Genomic DNA, 17,332 nt, shown 5'->3' on the forward strand with positions numbered 1-17,332 from the left:
AGTTCGACAGAACAATCTGGAATGATCTTAGTTTAGACCACAGCTGTGTGACTGTCCAGGGTAGCCATCGTAGACAGCCTGCTACGCTCAGGGGTAGCCATAGACAGCTTCTACGCTCTACAGTTGGCGGGAGGTCTGGATTTTACCCTTGAGGCGACAAGGAATCCTGAGACATGGAAGTCGTGAGCAGGTTTGTGTCCTAATGGGGTGGAGGTGAACGAGAAGGGGTTAGTGCAGGATCCTGGCTGAGCCTTGATGAGGAAGGAGTCTGAGCTTTGAGGAGGCCCAAGAATTCTGGAGAGCTTTAAATGATCAGTAACACAAGTGGTGGGGGACAGCTCTCAGCAGTGACCAGAGAGACACCGCACATGGGCTGATGAACAAGCAGAGGTTTATCTGAACTTTGAAGTGTACAAAGAAGGGGCTTGAGAGGTGCCACCCTTCTCCCTTCCAAGTCCTGCTGCTTCAGGGTCTTCCTTTGGTTTCCCTCTCTGTCCCTCGAGGGACACAGTCGTTCTTAGTGTTGAGACAAAAGATATGGATGATGGTGTTGGGGCAGTACAGGGTGATTTCAAGTGGCATGGAGGAGGGGGATCCTGGCAAGAGAGAAGAGCAGACACAGCCGGACTGTAGCCTAGGAGACCGTGACCCAGCCTCCTGGCACAGTGAGCGCAGGCTACCCCGGAGAGACAGAACTTGAGGTCCCTACACACAGGCTTGTGTTGTGACGTGGAAACAGAGCAGAACCGTGAGCTGTTCTGCAGTCTCCTGAGCAGGGGCAAGGCTGTTGTACTCACCCAATCCTCTAGTTTGTCCATTTGATGGCTTCCCACTCCCCACTCCTGTCACCCCTTTCCATCAGACATCCACCCCAGCACTCCAAGTCCTTGTGCCTGCTGAGTCTGCTCCCAGATGCCTCCAGTGCCATCACCTTCTTGAGGACAAGGCCATTGCACTCATCTGAACCCATGTGGATCCATCTGTGCCACCTGCGCTCACTGCCTTCACCTGCGCTTGTGTTCACAGAACTCACCTGTGTTTATCTGTATTCATGCCCACCTATGTTCACTGTACCCTATCTCCCACATGTGCGCCCGGAAACACCTCCTCAGGCAGGGTTGCACACAGAAAGCTTGCTCAGGACATCCAGAGGAAAGAAAGAGGCCATCTGGTGTTGCACCCTGCCCCCTGGTCTCAACTGTATCACCCACATTCAGAACCCCCACAGCACTGTCTCAGACCTCAGGAGCACTCACCTGGCCAGGTGCTCACCGGAGTGCCTTTCTGAGTTCTCTCCTCCCAGGTCCGTGAGCCCCCACACTCCTGCAGCTCAAACCCCTGTTCTACCCTATTGCTCCTCCACACTCGCTGGCCCAGTGAGAGTCTGCAGGCAACCAGTTTCCCACTCTCACGGCCAGTGCTTCTGAGATGGAGCCAGCACCATCTCCCGCCCTCTCACTGTACAGCCCAAGCAGGTATCCTCTACTCAGGTTGTTCCTCCTTCTTCCTCCACGGCTAGCATGATGATGGAAATTCACCTGTTCACCCCAAGGATTCTGGGATCTTCCCTTCCTGCAGTCCAGGGCTGCTTGTGTGGCTGATGGCTGCAGGCTCACCTGAGAGGAAAGGGAGACATTGCAGGGTCAGGGAATGTAGCAACTTCAGCTTCCTGCTCTCTGCCCTGTCTGTCCAGAGGGAAGCTGGATCCTCTCAGGATAAGTATGAGGCTGAGCCCTTGGCCAAAGGCTGAGCGTTCATGACAGAAGTACATCATGTCTTTGAGCCCCACGCAAGTACCTTAGTGTGGGTTCAGTGGCCAGAGTAGTGATTTTACTTCTAAATGAGGTGGGGTCACCTGAAGGTGGGGTCACCTGAGAGTATCCCAGGCTGTTCCTGGTTCATTAAGACAACTTTGGGGTAAAGGGATTGACAAGGAGGAAACACACACACTCACACGCACACACACACTCACGTGAGCAGGGAACCAGCCACTATCTACTTCTAGAACCCCTCCCAAGAGCAGAAAGCCTGTTACTTTGTTCCTCGGGATGGTGGACATGTCCCCCGTCTCCACGAAGTAGATTCTCATTATGTAATCCGGGAGACTCTATAGATCCAGGTCTGCCTGGCTTTCCTGTCTCCACCATGAAGGGCATTGGGGGCCGGGCATTCTCATGGAGGAAGGAATTCAGCTTCATCACATGTGCTGGAGAAGAAGAAGACATTAGCTGGGGACCAGCCTCGCCAGTGAGGATGAGGCAGGGCAGGGTGGGCGTCACTCACTCTGTATGGCTGACTCGCAGGCCTGGCTCACCAGCTGGAAGATGGTGGCAAGGGACTGTGGCTCTCCCTGAAAGGAGAACATGGCTTTGGTGCCCATGGCTGGTGCCAATAGGGAGTCCCATTGTCTGGAATACGGCCACTACCCACCTTCTCTCCTCGTTCACCTTTGGACCCCGGTAGGCCCTGTGGCAGGGGGTAAAGGAAAAGAGCTATCAGTGTAGAGACAAGGCACTTCAGGCATGGCAACATGTGGCAATCTTGACTCCACACTGATGCGGTGCCAAGGCCCCAATCCAGCTACCAAGGTCCAGGAATGTATGTTCTCAGCTCCAGCCCAGAGAGCAAGTGAAGCTGGGTATCCACATCAGGAACAGCTCCAAGGGGATCTAGAGTGATCTGCAGAGAACCTATCCCCAGCTGCGCTGAAGGGAGGGTGTGGGCAGAGGTCCCAAACAGCTGGAACGCTGCTTTGAGAACAGACCCTCCCTTGGCCCGGAGGCAGGCCTGGGCCAAGAACTCCTACGCATCCTGCTTCTTCCTTTCCATCATGCCCACACTATGGAGCCCACTTTTAAGTAAGGGGCCCTGAGCTGCTGGAATCTTACTCCTCCTGATTGAAGGCTAAGGTGGCCTCTCAGGGAACTAGAACCCCCGAAAGTCAGCTGCTGCCTCCTTCCAGTTCTGTACCTCATGGAAGCTAGGAAAAGCTCTGGACAGGCAGATCTTCAATCATGGGGTCCCTGAACCTGCGCTTGTACCATCCCCGTCGCTTGGCTGCCTTGCTGGAAGGAAGGGGGTACTTACTGTGGGCCCCACTGCCCCTGGGGGTCCTCGCTCCCCATTGGTGCCTCTGGCCCCTGCCAAACCCTGAAACCCCTGTAAAAAAATGCAGCTATCAGAGTTTAGGCCCCAAGGAGTCTGTTCCCTTCCCTAGACCTGGTTTGATATCCAGGGTCTCCTTGCCCTGCAAAGTTAACCCTAGCTGCTCTCAGACCTTGTTCCCCTCTCCATCAACGCTCCAGGTCCTGTTCCCAAACCAGTGTCTCTGACAGACTATTAATCTTCATTCAGAGCTAAGGGCAGACCCCTCCAGCCACTCCTCCAGCACCCAGAACAAACCCTACCTCTGTTCGGTACTTAATACAGGCATCTGACCCTCACTCAGCATCCAGGGTAGACCACCCACCCCTCACCCAGCTGTCCACTAGTGTTTATGCTGCACTGAAATGCCCCCTGATAGGCTCTGGTGGAAACACAGTGGGCTTCCCCCAACCCCGGAGAGTAGTCCTTGCAGTGTATCCCAGTAAGTCTTGGCTGCCGGCCTGAGGTACCCTCTCAGAGGTTCACTAGGTACAAAGCTCAGGGTAAAGAACCCCTGGGATTGAGGAAGGAAAGTCTTCTCAAGGTGAGGAAGCTCCAGCTTTTCTGCAGGGTCACAGGGCTGCCTTTGATGTCCCAGCTGCTGGAACAGCTGTAGGAACAGCATCACTGTCTAGCCGGTTTAGCCGGGCTAGCCGCCTACCCGGACCAGGCCCAGTCAGGAGTCCTGGCACTCCCGCCCTGGAAAGTTAGAACTTGCTCCAGGGGCAAAGGTCTTTTCTGGGGTAGAGTAGGGGCGCTCCCAGGTACAGACACTCAGACAGCAGCAGAGCCCCGTGGAAGGCCATAGCAGGAACAAGTCCCTCCTCTAAAGTGTACAGTAGCAGGTGATGTTCAGTGCCTTTCTCCCAAACGAGCTGTCCAGCTCCAGGGAGCCTCGAGGAGTCCGGGCAAAGCCTACCCTGGGGCCAGGTGGTCCAGGCAGGCCAGCAGGTCCCTCCAGTCCCCTCATTCCCTGGTGGGCAGAGGAGGGGAACACTGAGATGGGGGCTCATATCCGTCCTTGTCTTTTATGGTGTCCACCCCAACAGCCCCTGATACACTATTCTCACTGGTAGTTCTCTTCTACAAACGTGATGCCCTTTGGGTCCAAGCCAGTACTGTCCCTAGAATGTGACCCACCCTGAGAAGGTGGGATGTACAATTGCCCCAGCTCTGATTAGAGGAGCTGCCTCCCTTCACCCCACCCCAGGGCGACACCATTTATCCTTAGTGCGGGCTGAGATAGCTTTCTTCCTAGCCAGACCTGAGGGAGCAGGGAAAATGAAGCCCCAGGTGGAGGAGGAAGCCTTTCCACATCCTCATGCCCCATAGCCTTTTTCTCTAAGACTCTGCCTGGGCCCCACTCTTTCCCATACATCATCCCGGACCTGGAGCCAGTACCTTTGGTCCCTGTAGGCCAGTTTTCCCGGGGATGCCTTGCTGGCCAGAGAGGCCCTGGAAGGGAACAAAGGTAGTCCGCCAGGCAGGGGCCAACATCATATGCAGGAGAGAATCCTACCTATATCCCCGCCATCACCCTGACCCATTACCTGCAAGCCTGGGAGTCCATGGTCTCCCTTCTCTCCTTTGACTCCTGGGGGACCCTGGAGGAGAAGATGAACTGAGAGACAGGGAAAGGAGACAGAACAGAAGAAGATGGGTACAGCGTAGTACCTACCATGGGTCCCTGGACTGTGCGACCCTGGGTCCCAGGTGACCCCTGCTGACCTCCAGGGCCTTCGGGTCCTGTCTGTCCAGGTGGTCCTGGCTCTCCCTGGAGACACAAGAAGCATTGGAAGGACCGAGAAGGCATGTCTCCTGCCCTCAGCACTGTCCACCACCCTGTGTTTTCATAGTAGGCCACAGGCACCTTCCCTGGAGAAGAAAAGTCCCCTTGTGTGTACCCTGAATGGATCCTGCTGGGACCCTGTCTGTAGGGCACAGTCAGCCCCTGGCCACTTATCCAGAGCCGCAAACAAGCCAAAATTGAGTTAGGATTTGAAGCCAGTTCTTCCGCCCCACCCCTCTTCAGTTCTCCTATTCTGCTCTGGTTTCAATGGGGCTTGGAGAGGAAATGTGCCCAGAAATCACCGAGAGGAGAGAAGGAACTTAGTGGGCTGCTGCATGGGGCAAAAGGGGCATTTTCTTAAGCTCTGACACCCCAAAACCAAACTCAGTTCTCACAAGATATCCAAGCTCGAAGGGACGGTGACACCAAACATATTTAAACTGAGCTTAGGGGGAAATACTTCCAAATTGTTTTTTTTTATTATTAAGCAAATCAGTGTTCCAAATAGGATGCAGCAAACTGCTCAGTCTTATTAATGCACAACTATAAATAAAACTCTGGCATACAGAGCAGTGCCACATACTAAACAGTGGTGAGGGCTATCACCATGCTGGCTTCGTAATGGTGCATGTGGGGAAACAGCAAAATTAATAGTAAGTTGCTTCAAGAAGAAAATTGCTTGATCATGTCCATAACCACTGAACAAATAATACACATTTTATTTACTGTCTGTTTGATTTGTTTTTCTAATTTCAAATAAATTAGGATTAAAGGAATCTTGTTATCACATGAAAATGAATATCTGTTTTAGTGTCTGAATTGGCACTGCATTTAATTAATTACTATTAAGCCAAGACATCTGTACTATCGCATGATACCATTTGACAGAGTTCTGAATTACTTGCCAAGTAAGAAAAAGAAACCAGAATTATAAACATTGGACAGGAGAAGAAAAATTAACTATGTAGGTGATCTTATGTGAATCTAAAAAAACATGGATTATAAAATATACCACAAATAAGACATGTAAGAAGTTTGGATACAAAATAACCATCAGGGAAAGAGCCTATGCATAAACCACAAGAGAAACTATGAGAACAAAGACAGCCACTTTCACTAGCAACAAAAAGAAACAATATTTAGGCATGAACCCGAGCCTGTCAGCAAACAGGATGCCATGCTCCTGGATGAGAAAATGCAAATTCTGCAAGCACCACTTCTTCCTAAGTACAGTTCTAACCTGAACTTGGTTCCAATGAAAACAGCAACTGTATTTCCCAGTCTAGGGACAAGCAAGTTCTACAGTCCACAGTGAACAAGCGAAGAGAACCAGCAATGTTCTGGAGAGGACCAGACTGGGCTGGCAAGATGGCTCTGTGGGTAAAGGCACTCACTGCACAAGCCCGGTAACGTGAGTTCAATCCCTGGAACTCCTGTAAAGGTGGATGGAGAGCGCAGACTCCACAAAGCTGTCCTCTGATCTGCACGTGCAAGCGTATACACAACCTGCTGTGGGTTGAATCTGCCATGCTAAAGTTGTAGGTATAGGAGCCAACTGTCATTCGTGACGCTCGGCCCTATCCAGTGGACAGGAAAGCTTTGGTCAGGCCAGACTGTGGCCTGGTAGACAAATCAGTGAGGAGGGTGAAGTGTGCTTCGGAGGCAGGACCAGGGAAGATGGTACTGACTAGCCAGGCTTAGTCCTCAGGGGACGGGGGCTGGAGACTGACTTTTCAAGGACTGGACATGACTCCTGCATCTTGTACCAAGCAAGCTGGGATGAACTAAGGTGTGCAGGTCCAAAATGCCCAGCATCCAGAGAAAGCAGAGAATGTCAACTTCTGCTTTCAGACTGAGGGAGGCCTTTTAAATTTTAATTGTATGTAACATGTATTTATTTAGTGTTTGTGGATACCTGTGGAGGTCGGAGGATAACTTGTGAGTGCCCTTTCATAGTGTGGGGCCTGAGAATCAGGTGCATGGAGGCTTGGTGACAAGCACCTTCATGTCAGAGCAATCTTGTCTGCCTGGGGAGGCCTTTTAGAAGAGCCTACAAAATCCAAACTCCAGAAGAGACAGAGCAGTGATGTAGACTAGAGAAAAATTACCCTAAAAATCTGTACCGAAACCAGTCACAAACAAGTTCAAAGGGCACAAAAGTAACAAACAGGACAGCGGAGAGTTGGAGGACACACTTCTAATAAAATCCTGGCCGCTTCTGAAAGGCACCTGAGCTAGCGTAGCAAGTTCCAGGCTAGTACGGGATACACAGCGAGACCCTCTCACAAACAAACAACACCCCATAGCTATGCTCATTCTCACCCACCAGACTACCTGACATCACCTAGTTATCCAGGAGTGGTCTAGAGAGTGGATGGCTCGCCAGGGGAGCTTCCAAGGAGGACAGCTGACATTGTGTGTGTAAGGGCACAGGCATCCATCCCTGTGGACTCGAACTGCAGCAGAATGTGCTCATATAGGGCAGAGTATTGCAGCATCTTTACAACAGAGGGGGCGGAACACTCATTTCTCTGACGGAAGGCTGACCACTATCTAAACATGTCCACGGTACGAAGACCTCAGCCAGCTCTGTCTGAGTTCACACAGTTCCTCCAAGAGGCACTGTGCCAGGATCAGGGCAGGATAGGGTGTGAGGACAGACACCCCGGAAGGCTGTGAGGTGAAGGTGTCGATGCAGAGAAGGAGCATATCCCAACAGCTGCCACCCCTTGTACGTCTCATATTCTGTACACGTGGCATTGTGGCCTAGAGTGGTATCCTGTAGGCCACTGTGGGGGCGGTACTGCTACCGACGTACACTGCCTTCCACGGCCCACACCTCAGCCCAAGACCACTATCCCAGCACAGCCATAGACCTTACAGAGCCAGATTCTGCTCTGTCTAGTGAGACCAATTTTCCAGCACCTAGTTAGAGGACACCATCCTGTAATGGATTGTCACTTAGCTGGTTTATCTGTCAGACTACATCAAAACCTCCGTCATTCCCACAATCAGACTATGTTTGCTAAGACCAGCAGAATCCCTGATAAGGGTAAGAACAGAGCACACACAAACTGCTTTAACACTAGCAGTGCTCTGAGCTGAGATTCACATGGAGGGCAAAATGTTGTCTATATTTGTCTCTAAGTAATCCCTAATAAACTTGTTTTACTCCTCACCGAGATCAACTCTAATGAGTCATTTTTTGGGCTGCTGGTGCTAGCCCAGTTGATACAGATATTAATTTCACATCTTGTCATACTCTGACATATCCACAAACCTCTGCACAGTCAGACCCTCCCTCCCACAAGGCCACAGACCCTGTAGATGGCATCAGCTCAGAGGCTAACCATGTCTGAAATCACTCTGGAACGCAGTTTCCTGTGCGCTGTGGATGGATGAGTTAGCAAGTGTCTACGGAGGGGAATGAGGAGACAGTTGAAGAGCTAGGCAGTCTGGACGCACCCACTGGACTTCTTCAGTTTCTCCACCTTGCCATATGGGTGATCCTCTCTCTGTCATTTGTTGCATATTTTGGAAGTTGCTGATTACACTTCCTGATACTCAAGTAATATTATTTCCCTTCTCAGATCTTCGATGGGGTTGAAGACTAGATAATTGTAGTTACTTTCCTCTTGTGACTTGGCCAAGTTATTTATCTTACAAGACTTAAACTAGTGAAAATAGGATAATTATTAAATATATTTGTTCTTATTGTATATAATTTTGTATTAGGTTTAAAACTCTCTTATTTAAACAAACGGGGGAGGTGCTGTAGGAAATCTTACAGCTTGTGGTTACCCACCTACTGGGGCGTGGCCTCTTAGACCATATATGCTGACACAATACTTGGTTCAGGTGCAGATGTCTGGCAGGGGATAGGAGAGCCCAGAATAATCCCTGATTTCCTTGTGATGTCAGACCCCTGCTTATGTACAGTGGGGAGCCCTTTCACCTCACACAGAAGGCCATGCAACCTGCTCCCTGTGCTCTGAAAATAGGGGGTCCTCCCGCTGCAGGTCAGACCAGGCACATGGCTCCTGTATTTCACAAGACCTACCTTGGGCCCCGGGTGTCCCTGCTGTCCTGGAGTACCATTCCTTCCGGGGAGGCCCTGTAAAGATACAGACAGGACTGAACACAGCCTGTCATGATCCTCAGTTCCACTCAGGTCCCCCGCCGATACCCAGCCTCCTCCAGTCCTGGACTCCTGTCTGTGTTGCTGAGAGGAACAGGATCCTCCAACATCAAAGGTGTCCTTACTGCCCTCCCCTTCATTGCTGGGCACCCACTGGATTCAGGCAGATCTGAAGTCACACCCTGAGCCTTTATACAAGGAGGCCTGGGGACGGCCAGTGCAAAGTAAGTGCCCTTGATAGGCGTACTGTGACCTCTGACTCGGGAAGCATTGCCACTGGCCAGAAGCCTTGGACTTGCAGAGAAAGGACCAGAGAGTTATGACCATCCTCTGAGGACCAGTACCCAGGGCAGAGCTGCCTGCAAGACTATGGTTCGCAGTTTGCCATATCATAGCCCACCAACCACTACCAGCACAGTCCTGGAGACCAGTGGGACCTGGGCTCATTCTGTCGAGAAAGACTAGCATCTGCCCACAGATGGAGGACATATATAAGAGAGAAAAGTTCAACCAGTGTGCAGAGGGGTTAGCCAGACTGGGATTCTGGGCCTGATGGCCATAGAAGAAGCATAAGGAAGTCTGTCCTCTGTGTAACATGGCTGGGAGGCTGCTGGTGGGCTTGGCTTCCTGAAAGCTGGCGTGACAGGGTGTGGGAGGTCCATCAACCACTCTGCCTCCGCCAATGGCAGCAGAAGTCCCTGGTGACACCCAGGGAAGGAGACACTGGACTCACCGGAGGACCTTGGGGCCCTGGTGGCCCAGGGGTCTCAGATGAGCAGGCACAGGAAGAAGGAAAGGCTGGGCATGTCTCTCCATCCCTCTGGAAGAAAAGAAATCATTTGCTCACTGGACCCCACCCCCTCTGGATCTCATCTGATCTTGAGACTCAGCATGGCCAAAGGACACCTGACTCTAGGGAGCGTCTAGAGTCATCACCTGAGGTGGGGCAGGTCAGAATGAAGGCTGTGAAATCCTGTGTGTGCAGCAGACTGTGTCGCTCCTGGATACTCACATGAGTGCTATATCTCCTTTTCCCTGCTCTTCTCCCAGGCTCCTAGCATGGCCAAGTTCAGCCATGAGCTCTCAAGGGACTAATGGGGATAGCTAAGTTCCCAGCAGACCTAGGATGGCTCCACAGCCTCCCTGAATGAGCTTCTGCCTGGACTATAGTGAAGGGGGAACAGCTTCTCCTTAGAGCTGACCAGGGACTTCTAATTGACACGTAGCTGTTATGGATGGAAATGGGATGTCTTCACGTGTTCTCTTCAGGCCCCTGACCACCTTGTCCAGAAAGTCTGCTTTTGTCTCTCTCAGCAAGGGTCTAGACAGGCCATCTACACAGACTTGGTGGCCCTTAGTGGTTCTCTCACAGGGCCAAGGACAGTGTCCAGGACCTTGCTGCCACCTACCAATGCAGGAAGCTCACAGCACTTGTCCTTGTCTGCCCAGGTATCACTGCACACGATTTGCAACATCTGGAGCTGGAACTGTGTAGCAGGAGGAAAATCAGCCTCATAGGCAGAACCATCTGCCCCATGAGACAAGGCCCAGACTCACCGTGGCCGAGCTGCTCCGTGGCCCTCTGGCCTTGGCTAGCCTCCCTAGTGTGATGAAACCTGCCGTGGGTGGGCTGCCAGGATCCCCGATAGGTCGCTCAGCCACCTTCCGACAGTCCACGTAAAGTCTGACCTTGGAGTGGCCTACAGCCACGTGGACCTGTAGAAACCACAGTGAGTTTCCCACCCCACACCAGGTCAAAACCAGATTAAGGGGGCCCAGCACATAGGGCCTGGGGTCAGATCCCGATTCCACGCTGGGACCTACTGGGGCCTCAGCTTCCCCAGGGGAAGTTACTGCAGGAGCCTCCCACAGAGAAGAATTTGCTCTCTGACCCAAATTAAGAAGGGAAAATCATAATAGAGGAGCATCAGGATCAAAGGCCCTAGGTGGATCAATGCTTGACTCTCAAGGGAGACAACCACATGCAGGGAAGGCCAGACCAGAGGGTCAGGGCCTGCAGGGCTCGGGCAGACAGTTCCCAGGACCTTGTGGAAGCTTCCGTAGAAAACCTTCTTTGCATCCTGCAGGTCAAAGGTGACCTCCTGCAAGGCTGCCCTGGGATCATGGTTGAAGTAAGTCAGAGACTTTCTGCCAGCTGCCAGGGAGGATAGGGAGCAAAAGAGAATGGTAAGCTGGAAGACGCTGGCAGTGAGAGAACAAAGGGCTGACCCAAGGTCCAAGTAGGGCCCCCATAACACAAAGACATGGTGCTATCCAGGTTATCTGCTCTTGTTGAAGATGAACTTTCACGCCTAGTTGCCTGTGGGAACCCACAGTTTGGCGTGGGGGCTGGCATCCTTATGTGTTATGAGATGAAGAAGATAAGCAGGGGCCCCATCCCTCCCAACTGCCAAGGGTGATACGGGGCCCAGAGTCACCATCCAGCAGAACCCCAACAATGGGCTGGAAGTCCTCCGCCATCGTCTGCCACAGCGCAAAGGCTTCTCGGGGTGTCTCAGGGAGTAGGCGCACAAGGAAGACAATGGTGTGTTCTGGTGGCAGAGTTGCTGGGTAGATATCACTGGAGAGACAGGGGATTGGAGCAGATTTTAGAGGACTGAGTTCAGGTCTTCCTGTCTCAGTTTCTCCGTAAAGAACATGGGAGTGTAGCAGAGCATCCCCCTACCCAAAACTGTTAGTGTTCAAGAAGAAGTCCCAAGGCCCCTGGGCCAACAGACCCTCTACTCCCCAAAACCAGGCCAAGGCTACAGTGGAAGTCACTGTGCAAAGGCTGTTGAGCCCCTTACGCTCAGTGGCACTGTAGGTTAAAAGGGGCCTGACCAAGGAGACTCTAGCAGGAAGGTTACTGGAATAGTCCTGGACTCAAGAGCTGCTCCCACTGAGTATATATGCTGAGTTATCAGACTGGACAACGGGGAAATCCATGCCCATGCTGATCCAGGCTCTCTAAGGGTAGAACAAGGACAAAGAATGGGGTCTTGAGCCACTCAGTAAGACTATTCTTACCAGTCTGCAATTTTCCTATTCAACCTTCATCTGCTCTTAGGACGAAAGCCAAGAGCTAGAGAAATACCACCTCTGTCATGATCCTAAAGTTCTTTCTTCTTAGAGACAGGAACTCACAACATAGCCAGGGCTGGCATTAGACTCACAGTGATCCTTTCCTGGCCTCCTGAGGTCTAGGATTCCAGGTGCCACCACACATAGAATGACACTACAATTCTCTAAATAAATCAAGGGCCTCACAAGTGCCTCCCTCAGGCAGCCTCTCCACTCCACCACAAGATAGGATTCCTCTACTCTCAGCAACTAAGTGAACACTCCGAGGAAGCTAGTTAATTGTCCCGCCCTCTTTTGGAGTCCCAGGAAGGCAAATAGAGAACTCCAGGAAAAATCACTCATTTGAGGAGAGGAACAATTAAGGGAAATCACTAATGGGAATATGGGCAGCTTTAGTTTAGGCTGTGTGGTAAGAGTAGAGACAGGGACAGCAAGTAGCAAAGATAAGGGGAAGGGAAGAGGCAAGAGACAGTCACTAAGACGAGGGGCAGCCAACCATGCCAAACCTACACGAAGACCAGGGACAGTTAATGACAAGGTCAAGCACAAAGTACATGTGGCCATGGCCACGCCTGCCTCAAAGGCCACGTCTCAGGAGAAAATGTAAAAATAGATCATGCAGATAGAACAGCTCTCAACGTCACTGTCACTGAGGAAATGTAAAAATAGTGAGATACCACCTTGCTGTCAGGAAAATAAAACCTATTGCGTGTTGGTGGAGCGAGGAGAGCCTCGAGCAGTGTTGGGACTGTAAATTAGTACAGCCACTATGGGAAGGAATGGAGAGTCCTCAAGAAATAAAACAGCAACTATCAGATGTGGCAAGTCCATTCCTGGCTACAAAGGAAGTGAGGTCAGACTTAGTGGTCACCATAGCTCTATTCACCAGAGCCAAGAAATGGAATTAGCCAGCATGCCCATCAAATTTTGAGTGAGAGATGGAGCCAGGCTCTGAGGAAGAGTGGTATGTATACCCCTCAGGGTAGAACAGTAGGGAATAATGGATGGGAAGATGCCCAGAGAAGGAAGATCGTGAGGAACTGGAGTGTGGGTATACAGAGAACAAGTGCCGACCATCACCAGCAACGGTTTTACAGCAACAAAATAATAAATGTTGGAAGAGATCACTATTTACCCTTATGTAACCACTAACTAATTCATGCAGCTATAGAAAAAGATGGCAATCCTGTGTGGGTCTCAGCTGAGTGGACAGGAAAAACATCTCTAACCCCTCTTCTGCTTGACCAGGAGGCTTCTGCATCTACCTGCCCAAAGTTTCTAGCGGTTCTTACAGAGGATCTTGAACAAGGAGAAGATTCCCAGCTTGCTGCCTGCACCTGGACCCCAAACTGCTGTGAGAGGCCACAGGGCCATGCTCTGTCTACCCATGACCTCCTTTCTTATTCATGGGAGCATGTGATGGTCAGAGCTTTCCAGCGCTCCTGGCAGACCTCTATGAAGCCTTACTTATACTTCTGTTACATGCCTGGGTCTCAGTTATTTCAGGATGTGGGAAGCGAGCCTGCTGCTTGGTCACACTGTGTGCATCAAAGTTAATGACTCATGCATAGGGTAAGCAGAAATTGGTGTCTCCTAGATAACAGGGACCTCATGTGCCTTCTCGGAAAGCACCCACTTCTCACAAACCAAGGATAGTAGTAGATTTGCCCATCAGGCTACAAAGCAGAGGGAACGGTGCCATGGCTTATCTGCAGAATTTTCTGAATGTGAATGATCCCTGAGAATGATCCCTGAGCTACATATGGAAAAGACCCAGGCATGGCTTCAAGTCATGCTGGGCACGGAGCCTACTCCCACACCCAAGGCTTCATTAATCTGTCAAATGAGAATTTCTGGAATATAGGGCTGAAGCCAGCCAGTCTATGGTTTGCTGACATGGTGTCAGAGGCTGGTCAATTATGGGCCAGGGTCATGGCAGAGCCACAAAGTATGTGGCAGGCCCCGTGTTAACTTTTCCTATCCTTTTGTTCCTCTCTCTCTCTCTCTCTCTCTCTCTCTCTCTCTCTCTCTCTCTGTTTTTTGAGGCAGGGTTTCTCTGTGTAGCTTTGGAGTCTGTCCTGGCATTCACTCTGTAGACCAGGCTGGCCTCGAACTCACAGAGATCCACTTGCTTCTGCCTCTCGAGTGCTGGGATTAAAGGTGTGCGCCACCATCGCCTGGCACACAACCTCTTCTTGTATTACGGTTCCCTCGGCCCCTCGCACCTGGCTCGCCGCATCAGCTGAGCATCCTTGAAGAGCGTGAAGGTGGGGGCCGCACCCAGAGCCGAGGGTTCCATGGCCACACCTCGTATAGAGGCATACTCCTTTGCCACGAGACCAAAGGCCACCATCAGGTCAAACCCTGGTCGAACAGGGAATGGAGCAATCAGGAAAGAGGGAGGGACAGGGGCAAAGATTCAACTTGGCGGGGGATGGCAGGATGTAGAAGGGTCTGAAAAGATGGCCTGGGATGGGGTCACCAGAATGAGAGGCTGGAGCGGGGTCTTAGAGGCGGCCATGGGCCCAGCATTGCTCCACCCTTCAGAGGAGAATCTAGCCCCTTTCTATCCAGGCTGACGTCTATTCCAGCTTCCCTTCCTCTATTCCAGTTCTGACAGTGGGGAAATCGCTCACCCAAATGCTCCAGCTTGGAAATCCATATACAGGACACAGTGGAACCCCTGACACTCAGAGTCAGCCACCTGCCTCATACACCTACCAAACAGGACCCACACTCTACCCCAAACCAGCTCCAAGTTTGTTCTCTTTAAGGAAGACCTTGGTGAATTCCCCTCTAGCCAGAGTAGAAGTTTGAAGCATCCCCTTTTGTTCCTTATAGCCTAAGGGCTCTTTAGGGTCCAGATCCCAGCTGTAAGCTGAGCTGGCATACGAGTCACTGGGATGATTAGTGTCATGGTTGATCCTCCAATCACCAGTTCCTTTATAGCATTGACTGGCACAAATCAGGGAGTGAAATCACCAGACTCAAGGGTGCAGAGGCTCAGCCTTTCCGAGGCCCATTTTAAGGAAGCAGCTGTGCCTGCCCATCTGTCTACTGGCCCTGCATTCCATGGGTCCTTCCATTCACGGATCTCACCACTCACCATCCCTGGCAGCTTCAGGGCAGTGGAAGCCCCCGGCAGACTCTCTTGCTGGGATTCAGATGAGATACAGCCTTCATATCACAAAGCCTCTCTGTCCACTCAGCACTTTTAAGGCCCTCCCTTGCTGGATAGAATCCCCTGACATGCCTCATGTTAAACATCTGTTCTCCACCCTCTTGCATAGTGTTTATGAGGATTCCAGGCTTGGCATGACTTACCCTAGATGCCTGGCAGCAGGAAGCCACCTAGGGCCCAAGTGGAGCTAGCCAGCTCTGCCTCTGCCCTGCACACATCGATACTAACTTTGGATGAAGCAAAAGTAAAACTTCCCTGACAGCCTGTGAGCTACCTGAAAAGGTAGAGGCCTCGACCAGTACCCTGTGGTTGATCCTGGATCATGAATGCTCTGCCCCAAACTTGGAAGAGTCAAGCAAAGCAGAGGAGGCAAACGACAGGGCACAGCTGACAGAGACGTACAGACCTACCTGAGAGGGAACTGTCCGAGTTCAGGGCTGGGCAGGCTGCTGGGAGGACATGGATGGTTCAGTGAGTCACACCAAAGCTAGTCCAGCTACCAAAAAAACCACTTCGTGGGCCATTTCAGACCTCTGGTGAGCACAGCTGGACCTGCACAGCCCCACTTCCCTCCCTTTGCAATGCCCACCCTGCCGCTCCATTCCTCCCTGCTATGCCGGGATCTCACCGAGTGAGCAGGTACCCCTGCCTACCCTGTGCACCCAGGGCCAAAGCCAAGGTTCCACTGGGGACTGCACACAAAAAGTTATGGGTCCAAAGTGAGCCCCAGGCACCAGATGGTAGGGCCAGGGAGATGACTGGGTACAGCAACTAGCACAGGCCTAGAGGAGGAGATACAGGCTGACCCTGAAGCCAGATACAAGGCAGATGAAGCCACAGCCAGTGTTCCAGTCACAGTGGCCATCCACTGGGCACTGAGGAACCAATCATCATAGGCGTTTGGGCTATGACTGGATAATCCAAGATGGGATATTATAGCTGGGGCAGTGAGCTTCATGGACTTTGAAGGCCCTATGCCCTGAGCAGCTGTGGCTCTCAGGTGATTCCTCACAGCTGAGCCTGGCCTTGTGGGTTGGAGGCTACCAGGCCACCAGAGACCTGACTATGTCCTGTGGCATCAAAGGCAGGTCTCTCCTGAGTAGAACTCTCCACACTCTCCATCCATTTCCCAGTCACTCTGATCAGCCCGCTCTACTTATTTTGGGCACCCCACTCTCCATGGCCTCTCTAGTCTGTGTTGGGCCTGGGACCTCACTGGCTCTGGGGTGCACTGTCTTCTGAGCTCTTACTGGCTATGAGGTCTCACTGAGTGAGATCTGGACTAGTCTGGGATGTGACCAAACCTGAGGTCTGACAGTGTCTAGCTGGACCTTGAGTCTGGCATGGGTTTGAGGTTTAGAAGGAGTCGCAGTCTTGGTGTCTACCAACCTGTGCGGTGGGTGGCAGACACTGCCGTACTCTCTCCTGCTCCATAGATGGCTGAGACCAGGACCCTGTACTTGGTGGCAGACAGCAGGTCAGGAAGTACAATGTGGCTCCTGGTGCCTGGCACAGAGATCTGCAGGGGAGGAGGCCTCTGAGCCTTCCCTCTTAGGCTGCCTTCTCTTTCCAAGGCTGTACTCCCTCTGCCCATCTTTCCCTCTGTAAAGAAGTTGCTACCCTCAATTGATAGGTAAAACCAGCACCTAAATCCCTGGGAGGCTCTTTATAGACTCACGGATTTCTCTGGTCCAGAACCTGAGGCCGGGGCATAGTTGAGCCGGTAATGTAGGACATGGCCACTTGGTGGTGTCCAGCTGACCTGAAGGCTGTTGGGGGTCTCCGAGGACAAGACCAGGCTGGATGGGGGGTTCCTGCTTGCTGAGGCTATCCAGTAGCACAGACAATGTGGAATGCAAGGCTCTCCAGAATGGAGGTACCCACAGCCAGAAGGCTGGCCAGTCAGCCAGTTCCTGCATCATCACCTTATGCTCTGCCCTGCCCAGCCCTAACAATGCCCCCTGATGAGTCCCCGATATCCCTAGAAGGTCTTACACAG

At 51.9% G+C, this 17,332-nt stretch overlaps 1 protein-coding gene across 1 annotated transcript in view; it reads right to left on the reverse strand.

The window, feature by feature from the left end:
- Positions 1-224: 224 nt before the first annotated feature.
- Positions 225-17,332, reverse strand: part of Col20a1 (collagen type XX alpha 1 chain) — a 32,355-nt gene continuing 15,247 nt past the window's right edge. Inside the window, exons 17-35 of the mRNA XM_057781226.1 lie at positions 17,012-17,160; positions 16,723-16,852; positions 15,744-15,782; positions 14,378-14,516; positions 11,510-11,652; positions 11,117-11,226; positions 10,629-10,787; positions 10,481-10,558; positions 9,805-9,891; positions 8,994-9,047; positions 4,823-4,918; positions 4,695-4,748; positions 4,546-4,599; positions 4,064-4,117; positions 3,088-3,159; positions 2,431-2,466; positions 2,284-2,350; positions 2,036-2,206; positions 225-1,616 (exon numbers count right to left, since the gene is read on the reverse strand). Of these exons, the coding sequence (XP_057637209.1) occupies positions 1,543-1,616; positions 2,036-2,206; positions 2,284-2,350; positions 2,431-2,466; positions 3,088-3,159; positions 4,064-4,117; positions 4,546-4,599; positions 4,695-4,748; positions 4,823-4,918; positions 8,994-9,047; positions 9,805-9,891; positions 10,481-10,558; positions 10,629-10,787; positions 11,117-11,226; positions 11,510-11,652; positions 14,378-14,516; positions 15,744-15,782; positions 16,723-16,852; positions 17,012-17,160 (1,766 nt within the window). The 3' untranslated portion in view covers positions 225-1,542. The remainder of the gene's footprint in view (positions 1,617-2,035; positions 2,207-2,283; positions 2,351-2,430; positions 2,467-3,087; positions 3,160-4,063; positions 4,118-4,545; positions 4,600-4,694; positions 4,749-4,822; positions 4,919-8,993; positions 9,048-9,804; positions 9,892-10,480; positions 10,559-10,628; positions 10,788-11,116; positions 11,227-11,509; positions 11,653-14,377; positions 14,517-15,743; positions 15,783-16,722; positions 16,853-17,011; positions 17,161-17,332) is intronic.

The sequence above is a fragment of the Chionomys nivalis genome, chromosome 9 (assembly GCF_950005125.1).
Source record: "Chionomys nivalis chromosome 9, mChiNiv1.1, whole genome shotgun sequence".
NCBI classification, from domain to species: domain Eukaryota; kingdom Metazoa; phylum Chordata; class Mammalia; order Rodentia; family Cricetidae; genus Chionomys; species Chionomys nivalis.